Consider the following 19,025-nt stretch of genomic DNA (forward strand, 5'->3'; position numbering starts at 1 on the left):
AAATGCAAGTTAATGTGTTTAAGACTAACACACATTTACTAAAACATGCTAAAATAAAATAAGTTAACCTCTTTTAAATAAGCTGTCACTGGCTGCAGCAAATAATTTTGCTTTAAAAGATTGTTTTTTTAATCAAAGTAGAACTGAATTCAGAACCATTACTCAAGTAAACACTGAGTTCCAGTTTTCTTCAATAACTTTAAAATATTCAGTTACCTAAGAAATGTACAAAGTAATGGATAACTGCCTAGTGCTTTATAGTTAATGCGTATATTTCTAAGAAGGATGTGTAATATCTAGCACAAGAAAAAAAGATAAAAAATGTATATATCCTTAAATCGCTATTCAAGAACCATAAAAAGCATAACACAGGCCATTTAGATGATTTTTGTATGTTAACATTAACAAAATAGCTCACATTTTTAATAAGCACAAATGAATCAAGCCAGTAAAATGAAAAGACTATTGAAACATGTCATGCATATCTCACACCAAACATCCAAAAGAGCATCTGTTATAGACTTGTTATAAATCTTACAGTTAGCACCATTTTTATATATGAGCACTTTGAAAAGCAAATGAAGATCTTAAAAAACTAAAATTATTAAAAGAATGTATGAAATAAATCAATATGCACTAAGGGTGGTTCTATAAATACTTCCCAAATATATACATCAACATTAGGAAGCCTGCTATACTACTAAAGAAAAATGAAAACTTTTGATATGATTAACTCTTTCTATCCATGTGTATAGCATAGATAGGTAACTAAATTTGTCCAGCATTAACCTGCCCATATATAAAAGGCATAAACAGTAAATATCTGACTTCTTAAAATAGAGCCCCAAATATCACAATAGTAAAAACAATTGTCTTGCAAACTTATTACATCTCCAGCCCTAAAACCATTTAGCAGGAAGAGTATTCAGATGACTCTCTATGGCATGTTATTTACAACCCTTAAAAGTACCAAAAGAAAAAGCAGCCCTTTATTTGTTTTAAAACAAATAAAACATGTGAAGCATATGAATTTAAATCCAACAAGCTGTATCAGCCCACTTTCCAGTCATTCAATACACTCCAGCATCTAAAGCATCTCTTATCCTAGTAAATCATGGTATATATATCAAAGAGAGCTAAATTAAAAAAAAAAAAAAGCAAGGTTTTCTGTACATGTATACTTATGAACATAAAATCAGTCTATCCCAGTCTTAGGGGAAAAAGTGCACAATTCAACTGGCAAGGTCATTCCTTTTTTTTCTTTGTGATTATTGATTTATTGTGTACTCAAGAGCAACCAAAACTACTTGTCAATTCAAAGTACCCAGCAAAACTTTAAGTCTTCATGCCACTTCAAGTTAAAAAGGAAGCAATGCAGCTTTTGGATCTCAGAAAACTGGGCATCCTTTCATGCAGCACAAGTTTCACCACCATACTATTTCCAAGAGTTCACACTTGTCAAAGTGCAGTTAATCCAAAGTTACAGCGGCAATATATCATGCCAGCTGAATCCAGCCACGTATCTGAGATAGGGTCATATTTCTGCACTGTATTCAGATAGGAAGACCCTGAGTGACCACCAACTACATAAAGGTAGTTATCGATTACTGCAGCACCAACTCCTAGGAAAAGTGGGTAAAAAGAAACATGTTAACTGTGAAGTAGACTATTTCTCACTAAAATAAAAGAATTTGTATTCTAATGCTTTCTGAAAATAGATTTCAACAATCTTATTAATTATGCAAGCACTATAGCAATATGTGCTTGCTGGGAAAAAAAAAAAAACACCTTAATATAAAAGTAAGAGTTGAAGTCTTCCTTCACCTCTCCTCTGCAATCCTATTCTCCCTCTCTCCCCACTTCAGGAAAGTACTATTAATAATGCAGTACAGGTTTAGATCCCCATACCAGCCAGCTGCCAAAAAAAAATTAAAAAAAAAAAAAAAGAATGTAGTATATATCTTTCCACATGCTTTCTTATCAATTTATATATATTTTACTAGAAATCATTCATTTTATCAGGTTTTCAAATATATTGTATTGTATAATTTATGCTTTAACAAATTCTACTTCAGATATTACCACATAGTTCTTAAAAAAATCATCTACACAAACTTTTTAAGTTCTCATTGTTTTTATGGCTTTCCCTTTCAAGGATACCAAAGAATCTAATTACAGTAAACACTGAAATAGTTCATTCCATTTTGTCATTTCAGTTCCCTTTGCATGTTTGTTTCAATAGTTTCTTTAATCGTAAACATAAGGAATACTCCTAAAGCATTTCCATCAGTAACTTAAAACCTTCCCCTTAAAATAATGTGACTTGAGCCTGGGTTCAAAGATGATAATTTCTCCTTATCCTCAATGGTGTATTTGTTTCTTCTCTAGGAACCCTGAAATCCAACCCTATTTTACTCAATTAATTATACTCCTTTAAGGAGGACAAAACATTTGAAAGTGAACAAATAGATTGCTTATGTACAATAAAAAAACAAAACAGAACAATCCAAGGATTGTGTGTGTGTGTGTGTGTGAGATATAAAAAGACGACATCTGTTATATGACAAAAAGAACTTCTATAAAGATACGCTCTTTTATCAGCATCCCCAAAATGTGTACTCCAAGTTTGAGAAACAATAATATGCACATTGGCATATTAAAATCACAGTAAAAAAAATCTATATAGTTTTGTCTAGCTAGTTGTCTTTCAAGTTTACCAAAAAAAGTTTTTTTCTGGACAAGTAATACCCTTACTGTTACGTTCCAAGAAACTACTACTAATCCAAAAACATCACTACAGAAAATACTGCCCAATATGTTTAGAAATTAATAAATTATTATTACCTGTTCTGGGTTCTTTCATTGGTCTACACACTGTCCACTGATTCTGATGAGGGTCATATCTTTCAATGCTTGACAAATGTGAGACACCATTATGTCCACCCACCACAAAAATAAAGCCTAGCATGACACCCACGCCAAAGTGAATCCTTTTATCTGCCATGGAGGCAACCATCTCCCAGGAGTCCTTACTTGGATCATAATGCTCCACACTGCAAATATTCACAAAAGAAATAATTAATTCACAGATCTTTTGTGTCACTCTTCCTGCCAAAGCAAAGCTAAAGCCCACCATGGTTTTAAAAGTTTAAACAGACAGATATAAACAAGAGAAGTTTGTCCTAAATGTTCAGATTTTGTTGATATGAATGCAGAAATAAAAGCTTGTGGACCAGGTGCAGTAACAGCCATATGCTATTACATTATATTGTAAAAGCAGCAAGGTATATCAAAGGCATAGAACTTGGAGTCAGAAGACCGTAGTTCAAGTTCTAATATTGCATACCTACACCTAAATGATCGCTAGCCCTAGCACTTTGAATTTGTGTAGTCCTGAATAAGTCATTTCCTCTCACCTCCAAAAATGATAGTACAACCTCAAAGAATTCATGTAAGAATAAAGTCAAATGAGTATACATGTGAAAGTACTTTGAAAATCACAAGTTGAATACAGATATTTTTAATATACTAAGGATCTTCTACACAGTGAGGGAAAAGGGAAGAGGAAGAGAAGGAAGAAAGAGCAATTTATTATTTTTTTCCCTCACAGGAGAATTCATGTGGTTTACTGCAAAGCAATCACTGCAGGTTCCATAACACAAACTGGCTAATCATAATAATCTCAGAGTGGAATTCAGGGATTTAAGCCAAGTCTGCTTTCCAGAGAACCATTGGTATTTCCAAGCTGCATTATAGAAACCCAAATCAAATTGGAATTTCCAAAAACCTTCCCTAGAAAATTCCAGAATCCCTTTAAACCTATGGTTTGCCCTGAAGGGGCACAAAGCCGCAAAGGTAAGTTTATTGAGCTTGTTCTGATCCTGACCTAACTTTTTGAAAATCCTTAAGCATTTGAGAGGCTGTGACATCATTCTGGAGTTCATAATAGAAACTAGATAAGTGTTTCCAAAAGGACAGCATGATTAAGACCAAAATCACTGGATAAGGAGAGTTGATAAACTATAGTAAGACCTTAAAATTCAAGAGCATTATCTCAAAATTAAAATATTTAACATTTTGTCTTACACCTTTTTGCCAGCAGCTTTTAGCTTTTCGAAGAATAGAAATGCATGTCTGTAGTTAATTCTGTACCCCACAAATATGTATAATCAATTATGTTTCAAAAAAAAAAAAAAGAAGAAGAAAGGCATGCCTGGGCCCCAAATACTTTTCCTTCAACTAAGGGAGCAATAAAAGGGGAAATACTTTAGCTTAAACAGAAATAAAAAGTTATAGGTGAAATGCTGTTTTACCATCACTTTCTCAGTCACTTAACAAACTACACTATATTTTTCATTAAAATTCTCACAATCAATAAAGCATATACCATTCCAATTACTACTAGAGATAAAAATCTTCAGAACACCAATTTTCAACAAAGATTCAGAATTATGATTAATTTTCCATATAATAATAACTTTATAGTTTTATTTTCTCATGTGTATTTCTACTTTATTCATAAAATACAGAAATCTCAAATTCAGACTTCAGCACAACTCAAATGCACAATGATACATTTATGATTATAGGATAAGAATCCAGAAAGAAATATTTTTAAAAGGCTTTATGTTTATGATGCATTATAATATTGCACAGGCATATAGAAATCACATTTCTACTTTATTCTATTTAGCAATGCATATACATACTGTACACACATACATACACAAAATCTAAAGTTGTCAAACTTCACCTGTCAGATTTCTGAGTTTTAAAACTCTAGCCCATTTATATTGAATGAATATAAAATAAAATAAGTGTAATTTAATTCTTAGGTTTGTATTAAATTCCCATGTAAAACAATTATAATTGGAGCAGATTAAATTTCCCAAATGTCTATCAATATTACTAAAAACATTTAAAAAGGAAGTTCATCATACACAAAAATTGTTTAAAACTCAGAAATCACTGTTAACGGTACTTTTAAAAATCTACAAACATATAAAATTTGATTAAGTTAGATACCTGTTCATGTGGGCAGGACCATACCCACCAATGGCATATATCATTCCATCCAATACAGCTGCAGCAAAACAACTTCTTGTTGTAGTCATTGGTGCCACAGGTTGCCATTTTCTTATTTTGGGAATATACTTCTCTACAGATTGTAAATAAGATTGTCCATCATAACCACCTAAAGCATAAAGTTCTCCTGCAAGTACTACTACTCCAAGGGTACTTCGGCTCTCATTCATTCTCTCTAGAGAAGTCCAGGTATTTGTATCAGGATTCCAGCACTCTACCGAATTTTCATGTTTTCTGATAGTGACGCCAGGACGCACGTTAGTTTCAATACCACCTATAACATATACCTTTTGGTCTAAAACACATATTCCAAATTCATAGCGAGGAATGTTTAATGGTGCCAAGCCAATCCAAGAGTCATTTTGAGGAAAGTACATCTCCACACTAAAAAATAAGCAGAAAAATAAAATTTTAAAAACCAAAATGGCCCATAAACAAAAATGTGTTTAATCTCATTAGTAATCAGGGACACACAAATTAAAGCCACAATAAACCATGCCACACCTTCCAGATTGGCAAAAACGTAAAATCAGATAATAACTGTTGGCAAAATTGTGGAGCAAGGAATGCATATTCTATAGGTGAGAGTGTAAATTGGTACAAACTACTCTAGAAAACAACTTTATATTATCTAATAAAGTTGAAGATAAACACATGCCCTGACTCGCCAATTTCATTCCTATGTATTTGGGCTATCAAATGCCTACTACAGTCTGTTTTGCACTAGGACATATAAACAGAAATGTTCACAGCAGCACAATACAGTCATCCTTCAAAAGGAGAATGGTTAAATAAGGTGTGGTATATCTGACTGAGCAATTCCACTCTTAGATTCCACCCATGAGAAATGCATGCATGTGTCTATGTGCAAGGATGTTTACAGCAGTTTATTTGTACTAGCCAAAAAATGAAAACAATCAAATGTTCACCAACTGTAAAATAGATAAAATTGTGGCATGTCATACGAGAGAATACCATAAAGCAATGAAATTTAACAAATTACAGCTACATCCAACTGGGGTGAATCTTATACATATAATGTGCATGTATTCAAAAGAACACATTCCTCACAATTTCATTTATATCAAGTTAAAAAAGCAATAAAACTAACCTCTGAATTAGAAATGAGGGTAGTAGTTACCTTTGGAGAGGACAGAGAGGGAGCTAAAGGGTGGCTTCTGGGTGCTGGTTATGTTCTATTTCATTAACTGCTTTGTAATGTTCACTTTATGATAGTTTACTGAGCTATACACTTGGGATTTGCATACTTTTCTGTATGTGTGTAACATTCTAATATTTAAAATTAAAATTTTCATTGTAGAAAGAAAAAATCATATTATGTCCATATACTATAATACCACATACAAATGAAAATAAATGAATATTTCCTCATGCAATCTCACAGATGAATTTCACAAACACTGTTTAGTGAGAAAATACATTTCTGAAGAATATATGCAAAGGAACTTCAAAAAGTTCATTACAAAATAGAATAAAAAGATAATAACAAATCTTACCATGAACTTTTTGAAGACTCTTCATATAGTATTAGCGCACTTATAAAAAAATGTGTAAAACATAACAGTATACTGGGCACGTATAATGTACAGCAAAGTTATAATAAAACACAAATAATACAAGAAAATTCAGGATAGTGGTTACTTCTGGGGGAGGGAGATGGCAACAAGGAGGGACACATGAGGACTTCAAGAGTATTGTTAATAGTCTATTAAGATGGCTAATAGGTATTTGGGTATTTTTTATACCCTGCATGCATGTGTATTATATATGGCCTTTTACACATATATATCTTTCATTATCCCAAAAAAGTTGGGAAAAAGTAGCCAATGTCCCCAACCTCAATAATGCATTAGTATAAAAATACGCATTCTCTATCAAGTATTATCAAAGTACATTCATTCATTCAAAGTTACAGAATGCCTATTTATAGTCAGTTTTGTTATACTGTTTGTTACATTTGCTAGAATTGGATAATGTATTTTCTAGTAGAAAAACAAAATTACAGAAATTTTCTAAAAACCCAACTGTTTCTTATATTAAGGCTCTGGCTAACATTAAGGGAAATAGTATGTACATATAGTGCTGTATTTTTTTTTTTCAGTTTTGGTGTTGGATTCCTCGTTTTGTCACCTAAGTGCTCATATTCAGGAAAATCAGATTCTTTTTTTAAAGAGGACTGTTAAGGTGATCTTAACCCTTGACTTGGTGTTGTAAGCACCATGCTCACCCAGTGAGCTAACCGGCCATCCCTATACGGGGTCCAAACCCATGGCCTTGGTGTTAGCACCACACTTTCCCGAGTGAGCCATGGGCTGGCCCCAGGAAAATCAGATTCTATAATAAACTTACTGCTTGAAGTTCAATAAACTTGTGATAACCTCTAAAACCTCTGTAGTCTGAAAGTTAAGAAATTATAAAATGTCACATGTCAAGTTAACATCCAGTTCTACTTCTTAACCTTTTTTTCCTTCGTAAACAGCACTTTAATTAGACACAACTTAGTTAGGTAATAATTATTCCATGGCTGGATATATGCTGGATTTTCACTTACAGTACATTGATTCAGTGTTTGTAACTGCAAAAGCAAAGACCTTGTGTGAAGGAAAGGGAATGAAATCTAGTAAAGAAGCAGAGAAGTGCAGGAGTTGATCTTAGAAATAACTTGGTAGATTTAGTGATGGGAAGATGAGATAGTACTCTTCTGGTTGCTTCTATCTTCTCAGCAGAATAAGAGATAAGGTAATCAGCTTAGAGTTAGAAGGTGAAGGGAATGGATTTTGTGTATATGTATACATTTTTGGTGGCTGGGCAGCACAGGAATTGAGCCTTGTACTTTGGTATTATCAGCACCATGCTATAACCGAGCTAACTGGCCAGCCCTAGTTTTAGATGTTTTTAAGGAGAGAGCAGAAGGTGTGAGACAGTCCTCCCAAGAAGTGAAAAAGTAAATTAATTAGGGAAATATAGGTTGCTGGGGAGTGCTGAAGGCCTGAATAGAGGTTAGATAAATATGATGAAGGGTTAGAAGCGCAAGGGAGAAATGAATGTATTCAAATAGAATGATGACAGTGATGTTCTGAAATCTGAGCTGGGTAAGCAGTGAAGGACATGTGGTGGTTGATGAGTAGTCAGTTCTGCTAACTGATTATAGGGCCAATGGATCAAAAATCCTGAAGGGGACAAAGAATCATTGGAGTGTGTGTACTGAAATAAATAAGCTGCCAAGAAAGGAGGTGGTGGTCAGAGAGTGGAAAGTCTAAAACCAAAATTTTGAATGTGTTGAAGTCATTGGTAATGACAAAGGCTGGTACCTGAAGTAGGGACAGTCTTGTAAGACGAAGACTTTAACCTATGGGTCTGGGCTAATTCTGGAGAATTATTGCCAGAATTGAATTGGATCGTTAGACACCCAGTGGTGCTGGAGAATTGGGAAAATGGTTGGTGTGAGAAAAAACCTCTCAGTGATAATGAGACTAGAGGTTATGATGATGGATTACCTAAAAATCACGGCTTTCTGGAGATGATTTATTTTTAGGTAAACGGATAAAGGCATTTGTACTTATGGTCTTTTGAGGGTGTCTTAGTCTGTTTCCTGATGCTATAACAGAATATCACAGAATGGGTAATTTATAAAGAACAGAAGTTTATTTGGCTCACAGTTCTGGAAGCTGGGAAGTCCAAGAGCATGGCACCAACATCTGGCATGGGTTGTCCCATGAAAAAAGGGATCACATAGTGAGCAAGTATGAGACAGAGAGAAAATGGGGGCCAAACTTATCCTTTTATCAGGAACCCACTTCTGGATTAACAGCATTTAATCTCTTCATGAGGGTAGAGCCCTCGTGGCCTAATCACTTCTTAAAGAGCCTACTTCTGGGACGGCCCGGTGGCGCACTGGATAAGTGCGCCGCTTGGGAAGCGCGGCGGCGCTCCCGCCCGAGGGTTCGGATCCCACATGCAGACCGGTTCCCGCTCACTGGCTGAGCGAGGCGCGGGAGCAGCACCGAGGGTTGCAATCCTGTTGCCGGTCCCCGGTCCGGTACGGGGGCAACACTGAGGGTTCTGCTTGAGCCACAGTTGAGGCAGCTAAGGGGCACTGCACTGGAATGCAGGGAACAGAGTCCCAAGGCGGCCCTGGGAAGTAAGCCTGTGGAGAGAACCCAAGACCAGTCCTTCAAAACCATTCTGCCCTCCTAGAGCTCTGGGCCTGTGATGGAAGAGTTGTCTCAAAGCTCTCTGAAATACCTTAGGGGTCTGTATTAGCCTGTTTTCTGTCACTCAGAATACCTGAAACTGGGTAATTTATGAAGAAATAAAATTTATTTCTTACAGTTTTAGAGGCTGAAAAGTTCCAGGTCCATGGACCACATCTTCCTCTCAGTGGGAGCTCCCTGCAGAGTCCCTAGGCAACATGCACAATCACACAGCAAGAATGGCAAGAACGGCAAGAACGTTTTCATGTGCTCTCCTGATAAAGTCACCATTACACACCCATGATAACCCATTAATCCACTAACCCATTAATGGATCAATCCATTCATTAAGGGATGGCTCTCATGATCCAATCACCTCCTAAAGTTCCCACCTTTCAACACTGCTACATTGGGATTCAATCTTCCACATGAACTCTGGAGGGAACTTTCAACCTGTATCAGGGTCTTTCTCCTCTTGTGTTGATGAATAGCATCTGGCTCTCTCTATCCATGTATCCATGGGAATCTCTTCATCAAACTGTTTAGCATACCCTTGGTTTGCTCTCCTAAGGATGCTTTTCCACTCTGTACCTGGCCAGTCCCTGAATTTTCTAAGTCTTTCTGTCCTGCTTCTTTTTCTCTATAAATTCCATCTTTATGTCATTCCTTTCCCCTCACATCTCAGTGTATGCGTTTAAGGTAGCCACGCAGCAGCTTGAATGCTTTGCTGCTTAGATGATTCTTCAGCCAGATATCCTAGTTTATTGCTTTTAAGTTTTGCATTCCATAAAGTCCTAGAACATAAACACAATTCGGCCAAAGTCTTTGCTACTGTTTAACAAGGATAGCCTTTACTTCAGTTTCCAATATTTTGTTCCTCATATCCATCTGAGACCTCAGCCTACCAGTTATTTTAATAAACAAAAGTTTTATTGGAACATATCCATGATCATTCACTTATGCATTGTCTATGGCTGCTCTCACTACAATGAGAGTTGAGTAGATGCAGCACAGACCATACCATACAGCCCACTACGTCTAAAATATTTACTATTTGACCCTTTATAAAAAAAAGTCTGACACCTTCTCCTCTAAGTTATTAGACAAGAAAGCACTTTTTACTATTGTCTTTAAAAAATATTTACACTGAAAAAAATCAATTGCACATAAAGTCCATGATTTATATCAGTACCCTATCTTTTCTCCTTTCTTTGGTTGTTCTTCTAATTAGCTATTTTCATTCAAGCCCATTCCAGTCACCAGTCTGCCTTCATCACATTTCTAGCTTTCTTCTTTACCATCTTCTGATACAGCTGACAATAATAAATCACCTCCAACCTGGTCTGACTCAAGTAAAGATGTTAATGGTTCCAGAAAGAAAGAAAAAAAAAGATGACGATGACATAAAACGAAAAAGAAGTAGTAGTAAGGAACTCAAATGGTTCACTTGTGGGAGGGTGGTTAAAAACTGAGTATTGTAGAGAATGAATGACAATGTGATTACAACAACTACGTAAGTTTTTTAGGAAGAAGAGGAAAAACAAAAAGAAGCAAATAATGAGAAGTACAAAAGAATATCAAACTGTTTTAAAAATACAGAAAATTAGCACATTTAAAAAGCATAAAATCTATAAGCATCACTCCTTTAAGAAAGCCTTCTATTTACCTATCCAAACAGGCAAAGAGTCCAGATTTTCCTCCTACTGCACAAAGTACTTTGGGAGCACAGCGAGGTCGTGTCATCAAGACTGTCTGATGAGAGAGTCTATGTTCAGGCATAAAGTGGTACTTTAGGGCTTCATTCAAAAGATGTTTACAAGTGCGATCATCACGAATGAGATGATTTGCTTCATACAGTCTTGTGAGAAATTTAACACTCAGCAATGGCAATCGTACACTGTTTAATAGCTGTGCTAAGTATTTCTGGCGTTCTTGTACATCGTACTTGATCCAAGACTCTAATGCATAAAAAACAGTCTCTTCAGTAGCTACATTCAAACAGTCATTGGAAACAATTTCATCCAAATCAGCATGTGTAAGCTCAAAAAACTCTTCAGTCTGGCAAACAGCTTCAAAATTCTGGCAAATATACTTAGTGGCTGCCAAATAAAGGTCATGACAACCATACGTCTCTGCAAAACGAGAAATTCCAATACAGTTACCAGGATCAAGTTGGCTTTCAAGAAATGCACAACATTCTTTCACAACAAGTTTTATTTGGAGTAGGTTTGCTGCTGGAAGAAGAGATTCAACTGTGTCCTGAGAAATGAAAACAGTCCCTGTATAGGCATATTCCACAATGGCCTGGAGAGCAGTTTCATCAATACACTGAAACTCAACCTCACTGTTCTCCTTTTCAGAAAGGTTTCCAGTGAACATAGCTTTAAAATATGGGCTGATGCTGGCAAGTACCACTTTGTGAGCATGAATTTTAACATCCCCTACTCGAAGAATGATGTCACAGAGTTCGTGATGCTGACGAAGAAGATTCAAGCCCTGCAGAAGTTGTTCAGAATGTAAGTGGGTTAAGTTAGCAAACATGTAGGTCGGGGATGTGTGGTCCATCTACAGAAAAACAAAAAGCACGGACGGTTATTTCAAATAATCTTGCCAATATAATTCTGTTTTTCAAATAGTATAAAACAAATCAGATTAGTTGTTTGTTTGTTGGTTTTTAAAATACTTTAATAAAGTCTTCAAGAGTTATAAGGGATTTAACAATCATATTAGGAAATGGAGGCCCAAAAGGTTACATGATATGCACTAAACTACAAAGGTCTCTGCACAATGAATTTTTGGATCAAAACTCTGCTAACTCTTTCATTCTGTTTCCCTTCATTAATTTCAAGTCTAAGTTATCACTGAATCAAAATCCAAATATAGAAAAAAAAACTTGCTTAAAGTAAAATTAGTTTTGAAACAATACTAGTATTTGTCTATTTTCTCAATAATAGTATCAATGCCTGCCAATCAACAGATGCTTTAAGTATAAAGAAATTTCATGTTAAGTCAAATATTTTACTCAAAATTCAATAGTTGCCCTGATACAGGGTGCTGAATTTAACAAAGTTACCATTACTGTCAATTAATTCAATAAAACCAACAAAATTATTGTGAATAGAATTCAATGTTCCTTAGTGAGGGCAGTAAGGCTGACTTACTATACCTACACCATAGACACTCAACTCTTGATCATTAACTCAGAGAATGACATTGAAGGCTGACTTACTATACCTACACCATAGACACTCAACTCTTGATCATTAACTCAGAGAATGCCCACTCAATCTACTTGCTGCTTTGTGCTTTTGGAAGATGAAATAGAATAAAAACAGGAAAGAAGAAAAGTGATGAGAAAGAAAAGAAGAAAAAGTGGACAAATAAGGACTGTGGTAAAATGAATAATGGCTCCCCCAAACTAATCCTAATCCCTGGAAGCTGTGAATGTTATTTTAGATGGTAAAAAAGGACTTTACAGATGTGATTAAGGATTCTGAGATGGGGAGATTATCCTGGATTATCTAGGTGTTCCCTAAATGTAATCACCATGGACCTCATAAGAAGGCAGAGGGAGATTTGACACAGACAGAAGAGGAGAAGGTAATAGTGACTACAAAGGCAGAGACTGGAGTGCTACAGTCACAAACCAAGGAATGCTGGCAGACCAGAAGCTGGAAGAGGCAAGAACAGACTTTCCTCCAGAGCCTCCAGAAGGAGCATGGCCCTGACACCTTAATTTCAGCCCACTGACACTAATTTCAGACTTCTGGCCGCCAGAACTATGACAGAATAAATTTCTGTTGTTTTAAACAACTGAGTTTGTGGTAATTTATTACAGGAGCTTTAAGAAATTAATACATGGGTATTTCAGAATGGATTGCAGCACTTGCTTAGTATAGACAAAGGGAACATAAGGCATCCATACAATACAAGTTGTTTCCTCCTTAACTCACACCTCAAACACAAGTTAAGGGGATAACAAAATTAGAAGATTTTGTTCATATATTAAAAGCATTATCAAATTAATTCAAATATTTTCAACACTGTTAATATTAATACTGGTAGGACTGGAAGAGTATAGCATTTCATTCCTGTGCATTTTTAAGTGGCAAAATCCAAATATTAAAACTTTTACCTTCGTCAAGAACCTCATCATGTCACACTTGTTTCACACTGAAGTCAGTTAAAAATTATGTTAATATATCTACCTTACAGCTAATATCAACCTCCACTTCTGATCTCTCCAAATAATCCCACACACATCTACCATAATAATTCTCAAGTATTATTTCAATCATGGTGTGAACATGTTTCAAGAAACTTCTAGATCTTCCAGTAGGTACTTTCTCCCAGAAGAGAATATGTACTAATACGAAGATAGCAATCAGAAGGCATAAGTTTAGATCTAGATATGTTCTGTAACTTACTACAGTGTTGACCTTTTCAATCTATTTAACTTCTTTTAGCCTCAGTTTTACTGAACAGTTCATATCTAGATTGAAAAGTGAAGAATAAAGAGTAGGAAAGGCAAGCAGATATAGAAAATCGGCAGTGTGGTTAAGAAAGCAGTCCCAGCTACTTTATATCTAGTTAACTTTACCTCTTCCCATCTTCATTTTCCTTATCTGAAAAATGAGATTATAATAATACCTGAACTATACAAGGAGTCTTCAAAAAATTCATGGAAGGATCTTTCAATTCTATTTTTCCACCAACTTTAAAGAGTATGCTCAGGGCTGGCCTGGTAAGTCAGTTGGTTAGAGCACAGGGTTATAACACCAAAGTCAAGGGTTCGGATACCTTTACTGGCCAGATGCAAAAAAAAAAAAAAAAAAAATTCCCTTGTACTCTCATATACCTCACAAGGTTTTTGAGGATCAAATCAGATAAAGTACATGAAAATGTTAGCGATAAGAGTTATAAATGTAGGGTGCTATGGTAAGGCAATAGAGGTATAACAGTATCACTGAAGAAAACATACCTTGGAGATATAAGATAAATGAGTTTTAGTCCCAACTGGGTCAAGTATTATTATGTAGAATTGGCACAATTCTTAATTTAAGTATTAATTTTTTCATTCATAAAATAAGAACGTTCTCACCTATCTCAAAAGTTTACATGAAAGTGATTTTTTTAAAACATAAAGTTCCATACAACAGAGATACTAAGAATATAGCAGTTAAGTCTTATTTTACTAAATTGCCTCCTCCCATGATCTCCACTTTCACTAATTCCCATTCTTTCCCACAATGACTTTTCACTCTAATAATACTCATGTAATTAATACAGCTCTATACAAAACTTGCTATCTCGGGCCGGCCCGGTGGCGCACTGTGCTAGTGCACCGCTTGGGAAGCGCGGCGGTGCTCCCGCCGAGGGTTCGGATCCCACATACAGACCGGTTCCCGCTCACTGGCTGAGTGAAGCGCGGGGGCAACACCGAGGGTTGCGATCCCGTTGCCGGTCCCGGTCCAGTACGGGGGCGACACTGAGGGTTGAGATCCGTTGCCGGACACGGAAAAAAGACAAAAAAAAAAAAAAACTTGCTATCTCCAAATATTTTCTTACCATATATTTTCTTACCACATGCCAGATTTTGCCTATAACCTTTCTCCTCTCTCATCTTCATTTTCTCCAATTAAAATTCTCAAAAATCCAGGTCAAAATTAATTTTACCTGTAAGTCTATAAGCATTTATGTACACTATTCCTTTATATCTAATTAATATAATTGTATGTGTTGTGCTATAAAACATATCCCCCTGTCTTTCATTTGCCTGATTTAACAAAGAGAATGATATTTAGACTGAAAAGTGAAGATTGAACAAGAGGAAAGATGAATGGATATGGAAAATAAGAGAAGGGATTGAAAAAGGAGACCTAGCTACTTTGTAAATTCATATTTTTCTCAGACTAAACAATTATGTTCCAAGACATTTCAAAGAACCTGCAAATGAGATCCCTAATCATTGCCAGTGACATAGGACTGAAGATTGTTTTAAAAAATAAGACAGTAAATTCTACAATCTGGTAAGATTCATGTTAATTTCAGATAACATTTTAAAACAAATTATTAAACATTTGATTTGCAAATACCTAAAAGAGGATGTAAAGATCTGTAAGACTAGGATAGATGAGCTAATATTAATAAGGCGTATTACAGACTAATCTAGTTTATTTTTTGACACATTTAGAAGACATGTAGATCAGAAAAGTACACATGATATTGAAGTAGATGTTAGTAAATAATTTTATAATGCTTTTCATGATTTTCTTGACAACAAAACTAAAAAATATAAGCTAGTGCAGTTAGCTAAATTAGCAACTGTTTGAACAAACATGCCCATACTACTTAATGGAATGAGGTTTGAAAGGATGTCTCTAGTGATATGCTACAAGGCCTAGATGAAGATACTCAAGGTATGCTCCTGGGTTTTGCAGATGACATGAAGCTATAAAGAACAGCAAAAATACTGGACAATATAGGGTTCCAAAAAGACCTGACATCTAACGAATCGGAATTTAAGAAGGATAAACGTAAAAATTCTACAGTAGATTCCAAAACAGTTACACAAGAATAGAAAAACAGTGAAAAGACTCATCTGTAGAACAGGTTTAAAGGGTTTAGGAATTTTAATTTTAGAACTACTTTAACACACTAAGCTTCTGTGGGTTTAAGCTGATTATGAGAATTATAATATACTGAACTAGAGAGAAGACATTCTTGCTTTGCTCTGCAAATGTCAGACTACATCTGGAGCACAGATTTTGGATAAATCCTTTAAAAGGGATCTAAAAAAAAAATCTATAGCATCTGATGAAGAGAAGAAATTCAAATCCTGTCTTATGGGTAATGGAACTAAGGGTACTGAGTCTAGAAAAAAGGAGATCTGAGGAACATTTTGTGCAAAACCAAGAGATGAAAGCTGCTCGATAATAATAATATTATTAATAATAATAATACAGGGGTATTTTGAGGATTTAATGAGTTTATGCACATGAAGTTCTTAGACTAGTACCTATCACTTAATAAGTGCTTGATAAATATGTTATCTTATTACTAGTGAATTCTTTGAGTTGTTTGCTTGAGAGGTATTCAGCTTTCTATATTCCATTATTTCTCACTACTAGATAAGAAATCCACTCTGAACAAATGACATCCTAGGCAATACCAAGTACTGCAGAATTGCTGATTCTCAAATCAAGTTAATGAATTATCGGCTATATTCATTTTTAGTATAAATAAGAATCATACGGTGATAGATCCTATATTAAACTAATTTTTGTTTATCCAATTCTAGACTGGTAAGTTACCATTAACACAATATGAGAGCATGACACAACATAGATTTGTAAATACTTGTTTATATACACACACATGTACACACACAACATATAAACACACAAACACACACATGTGTATATATATATATATACACACACACATATGTCTGGGTACGCAAGACAGTATAATTTCAAGAGACTGGGCTCTGGAATAAGGCTGCTCAGGTTACAATACCATCTGTACTATTTAATAACTATGTCACTTGGAAAGTCATCTGATAAGCCTGTTTTCCCATCTGTAAAACACAGACAAAACAGTATTAAAAAACAGTAATAAATTCGCCTTTCTATGTGCTGGGACATATCACTCAATAATTATTAGATGTTATTTATTATTATCATGATTATCCTTTTTTTTTTTTTTCCTTTTTGTCTTTTTTCGTGTCCGGCAACGGATCGCAACCCTCAGTGTCGCGCCCGTACCGGACCGGGACCGGCAACGGGATCGCAAACCTCAGTGCTGCGCCCGCACCTCGCTCAGCCAGTGAGCGGGAACCGGTCTGTATGTGGGATCCGAACCCTGGGCGGGAGCGCCGCCGCACTCCCAAGCGGCGCACTGTAGCAGTGCGCCACCGGGCCGGCCCATGATTATCCTTTTAAAAGCTGGTTTGGGGCCAGCCCGTGGCTCACTCGGGAGAGTGTGGTGCTGATAACACCAAGGACAAGGGTTCGGATCCCATATAGGGATGGCCGGTTGCTCACTGGGTGAGCATGGTGCTGACAACACCAAGTCAAGGGTTAAGATCCCCTTACCGGTCATCTTTTAAAAAAAAAAAAAAGAAGGCTGGTTTGTGTCAACTAAACCCATGTAACTAGCTTCAATGCTTACCCAAAAAGGAAGGAAGCTTGCTTGCTGTCAAGCAAACAAATACAGCCAAGGCAAGACCAAAGCCCAATTAACCAGAAAAGATACAACAAGCCACTTTCAGATTCGGACAGCTTATTAGATTTAGATAGTTATTATTTAGTCAGTGAAAAGTAACCAAAGAGTAAGCTGCCCGGATCTTGTCCCACACACCAAAAATGACAACACCAAACAAAAGGTGCTAGCTGACTACCTCTAAGTTGTTGAGGAGCCCAATCTAGACTTTGGCTAAGCAGTTTTACATTCCGCAGCTCTATTCTTAAGGGGGTGGGGAGGCTAAAAGCCCCATACTCCATCACAACCAGGGAGGTGAAGAGAAACTGCCTCATGACAGACTTCCAGAGAAGATAGAGAGGTGAGTGGGAGATGACCTCATAGCAGTACCTCAGAGGCCTCCCATCCTCCCACATTCCAGGAGAATCACAAGGTGTGTCAAGAGGCAGATAAGGTGCAATCCTATGCTCTGAACCTTTGCCTATATGCTGATATGCAAGGTCACCAGGGAGCCATGACAAAGCCGTTCCCCTACACATATACCTCTGTAGTACTTCTTTATCTCACTTTCCCAGATTTATGTTATTAAAACCTTTTAAATATTTTCTGACCACTCCAACTAGCAAGTAAAACATTCTATTAATTTAAACCACCATGGTTCATTTTCCTCCAAAATAATAAAATTACCAAACTTTTCAAAATAGGTCTATGAAAGGGCACTGGTAAAGACAATTTTGTAAAAGAACTCCCATACATACTTTTATCATTGTACTAAACGCAAATGACACAATGTTCATTCCTTTTAAGAACCATTGAGAATAAAGTTTAAGTTAAAAAGTTATACTTTTAATGCTCAACCAAAACAATTCCAACTAAAAACTTTCAAAGGGGGATGTAAAAATAGAGAACTTAATATAAATTACACTAAAAGTTTGTCATAACATAATTGTTAAAATTTTAAATTTGATGCCTTTCCTCTCTCAAGAAACATGACAAGAGAAATTCACAAAACTTTAACTTTCTCAAATATAGAGCTTTAAAACAGTGGTTCTCAAAATATAGTCCTTGGGGACCTGCTAGAAATGCAAATTCTTGAGCCCCACCACAGATGTAAGGAATCAGAAAGTACATGGGTGTCAGAGAGATGGAAAAAAAAAATCTGTTTTAAGCCCTACAGGTGATTCTTACCTTTGCTAAAGTTTGAGAACCAGTTACAGTATTTCCAGCACAAGTGTAACTACTTAAAAACTATTGCAAATTATAATTGTAACTCCTTCAAAATTATAAGCTACAGGGCCTGCCCGTGGCTCACTTGGGTGAATGTGGTGCTGCTAACACCAAGGCCATGGGTTCGAATCCCACATAGGGGTGGCCGGTTTGCTCATTTTGGAGAGCGTGGTGCTGATAACACCAGGTCAAGGGTTAAGATTCCCTTACTGGTCATCTTAAAAAAAAAAAATTACGGGCTGGCCCGGTGGCGCACTGGAGAGTGTGCCGCTTGGGAGTGTGGTGGCGCTCCCGCCG

General features: G+C 36.1%; 1 protein-coding gene across 1 annotated transcript in view; it reads right to left on the reverse strand.

The window, feature by feature from the left end:
* Positions 1–1,265: 1,265 nt before the first annotated feature.
* Positions 1,266–19,025, reverse strand: part of KLHL28 (kelch-like family member 28) — a 24,923-nt gene continuing 7,163 nt past the window's right edge. Inside the window, exons 2-5 of the mRNA XM_008568696.1 lie at positions 10,966–11,864; positions 5,026–5,469; positions 2,845–3,053; positions 1,266–1,622 (exon numbers count right to left, since the gene is read on the reverse strand). Of these exons, the coding sequence (XP_008566918.1) occupies positions 1,459–1,622; positions 2,845–3,053; positions 5,026–5,469; positions 10,966–11,864 (1,716 nt within the window). The 3' untranslated portion in view covers positions 1,266–1,458. The remainder of the gene's footprint in view (positions 1,623–2,844; positions 3,054–5,025; positions 5,470–10,965; positions 11,865–19,025) is intronic.

The sequence above is a fragment of the Galeopterus variegatus genome, unplaced genomic scaffold (assembly GCF_000696425.1).
Source record: "Galeopterus variegatus unplaced genomic scaffold, G_variegatus-3.0.2 Scaffold432, whole genome shotgun sequence".
Lineage (NCBI taxonomy): Eukaryota > Metazoa > Chordata > Mammalia > Dermoptera > Cynocephalidae > Galeopterus > Galeopterus variegatus.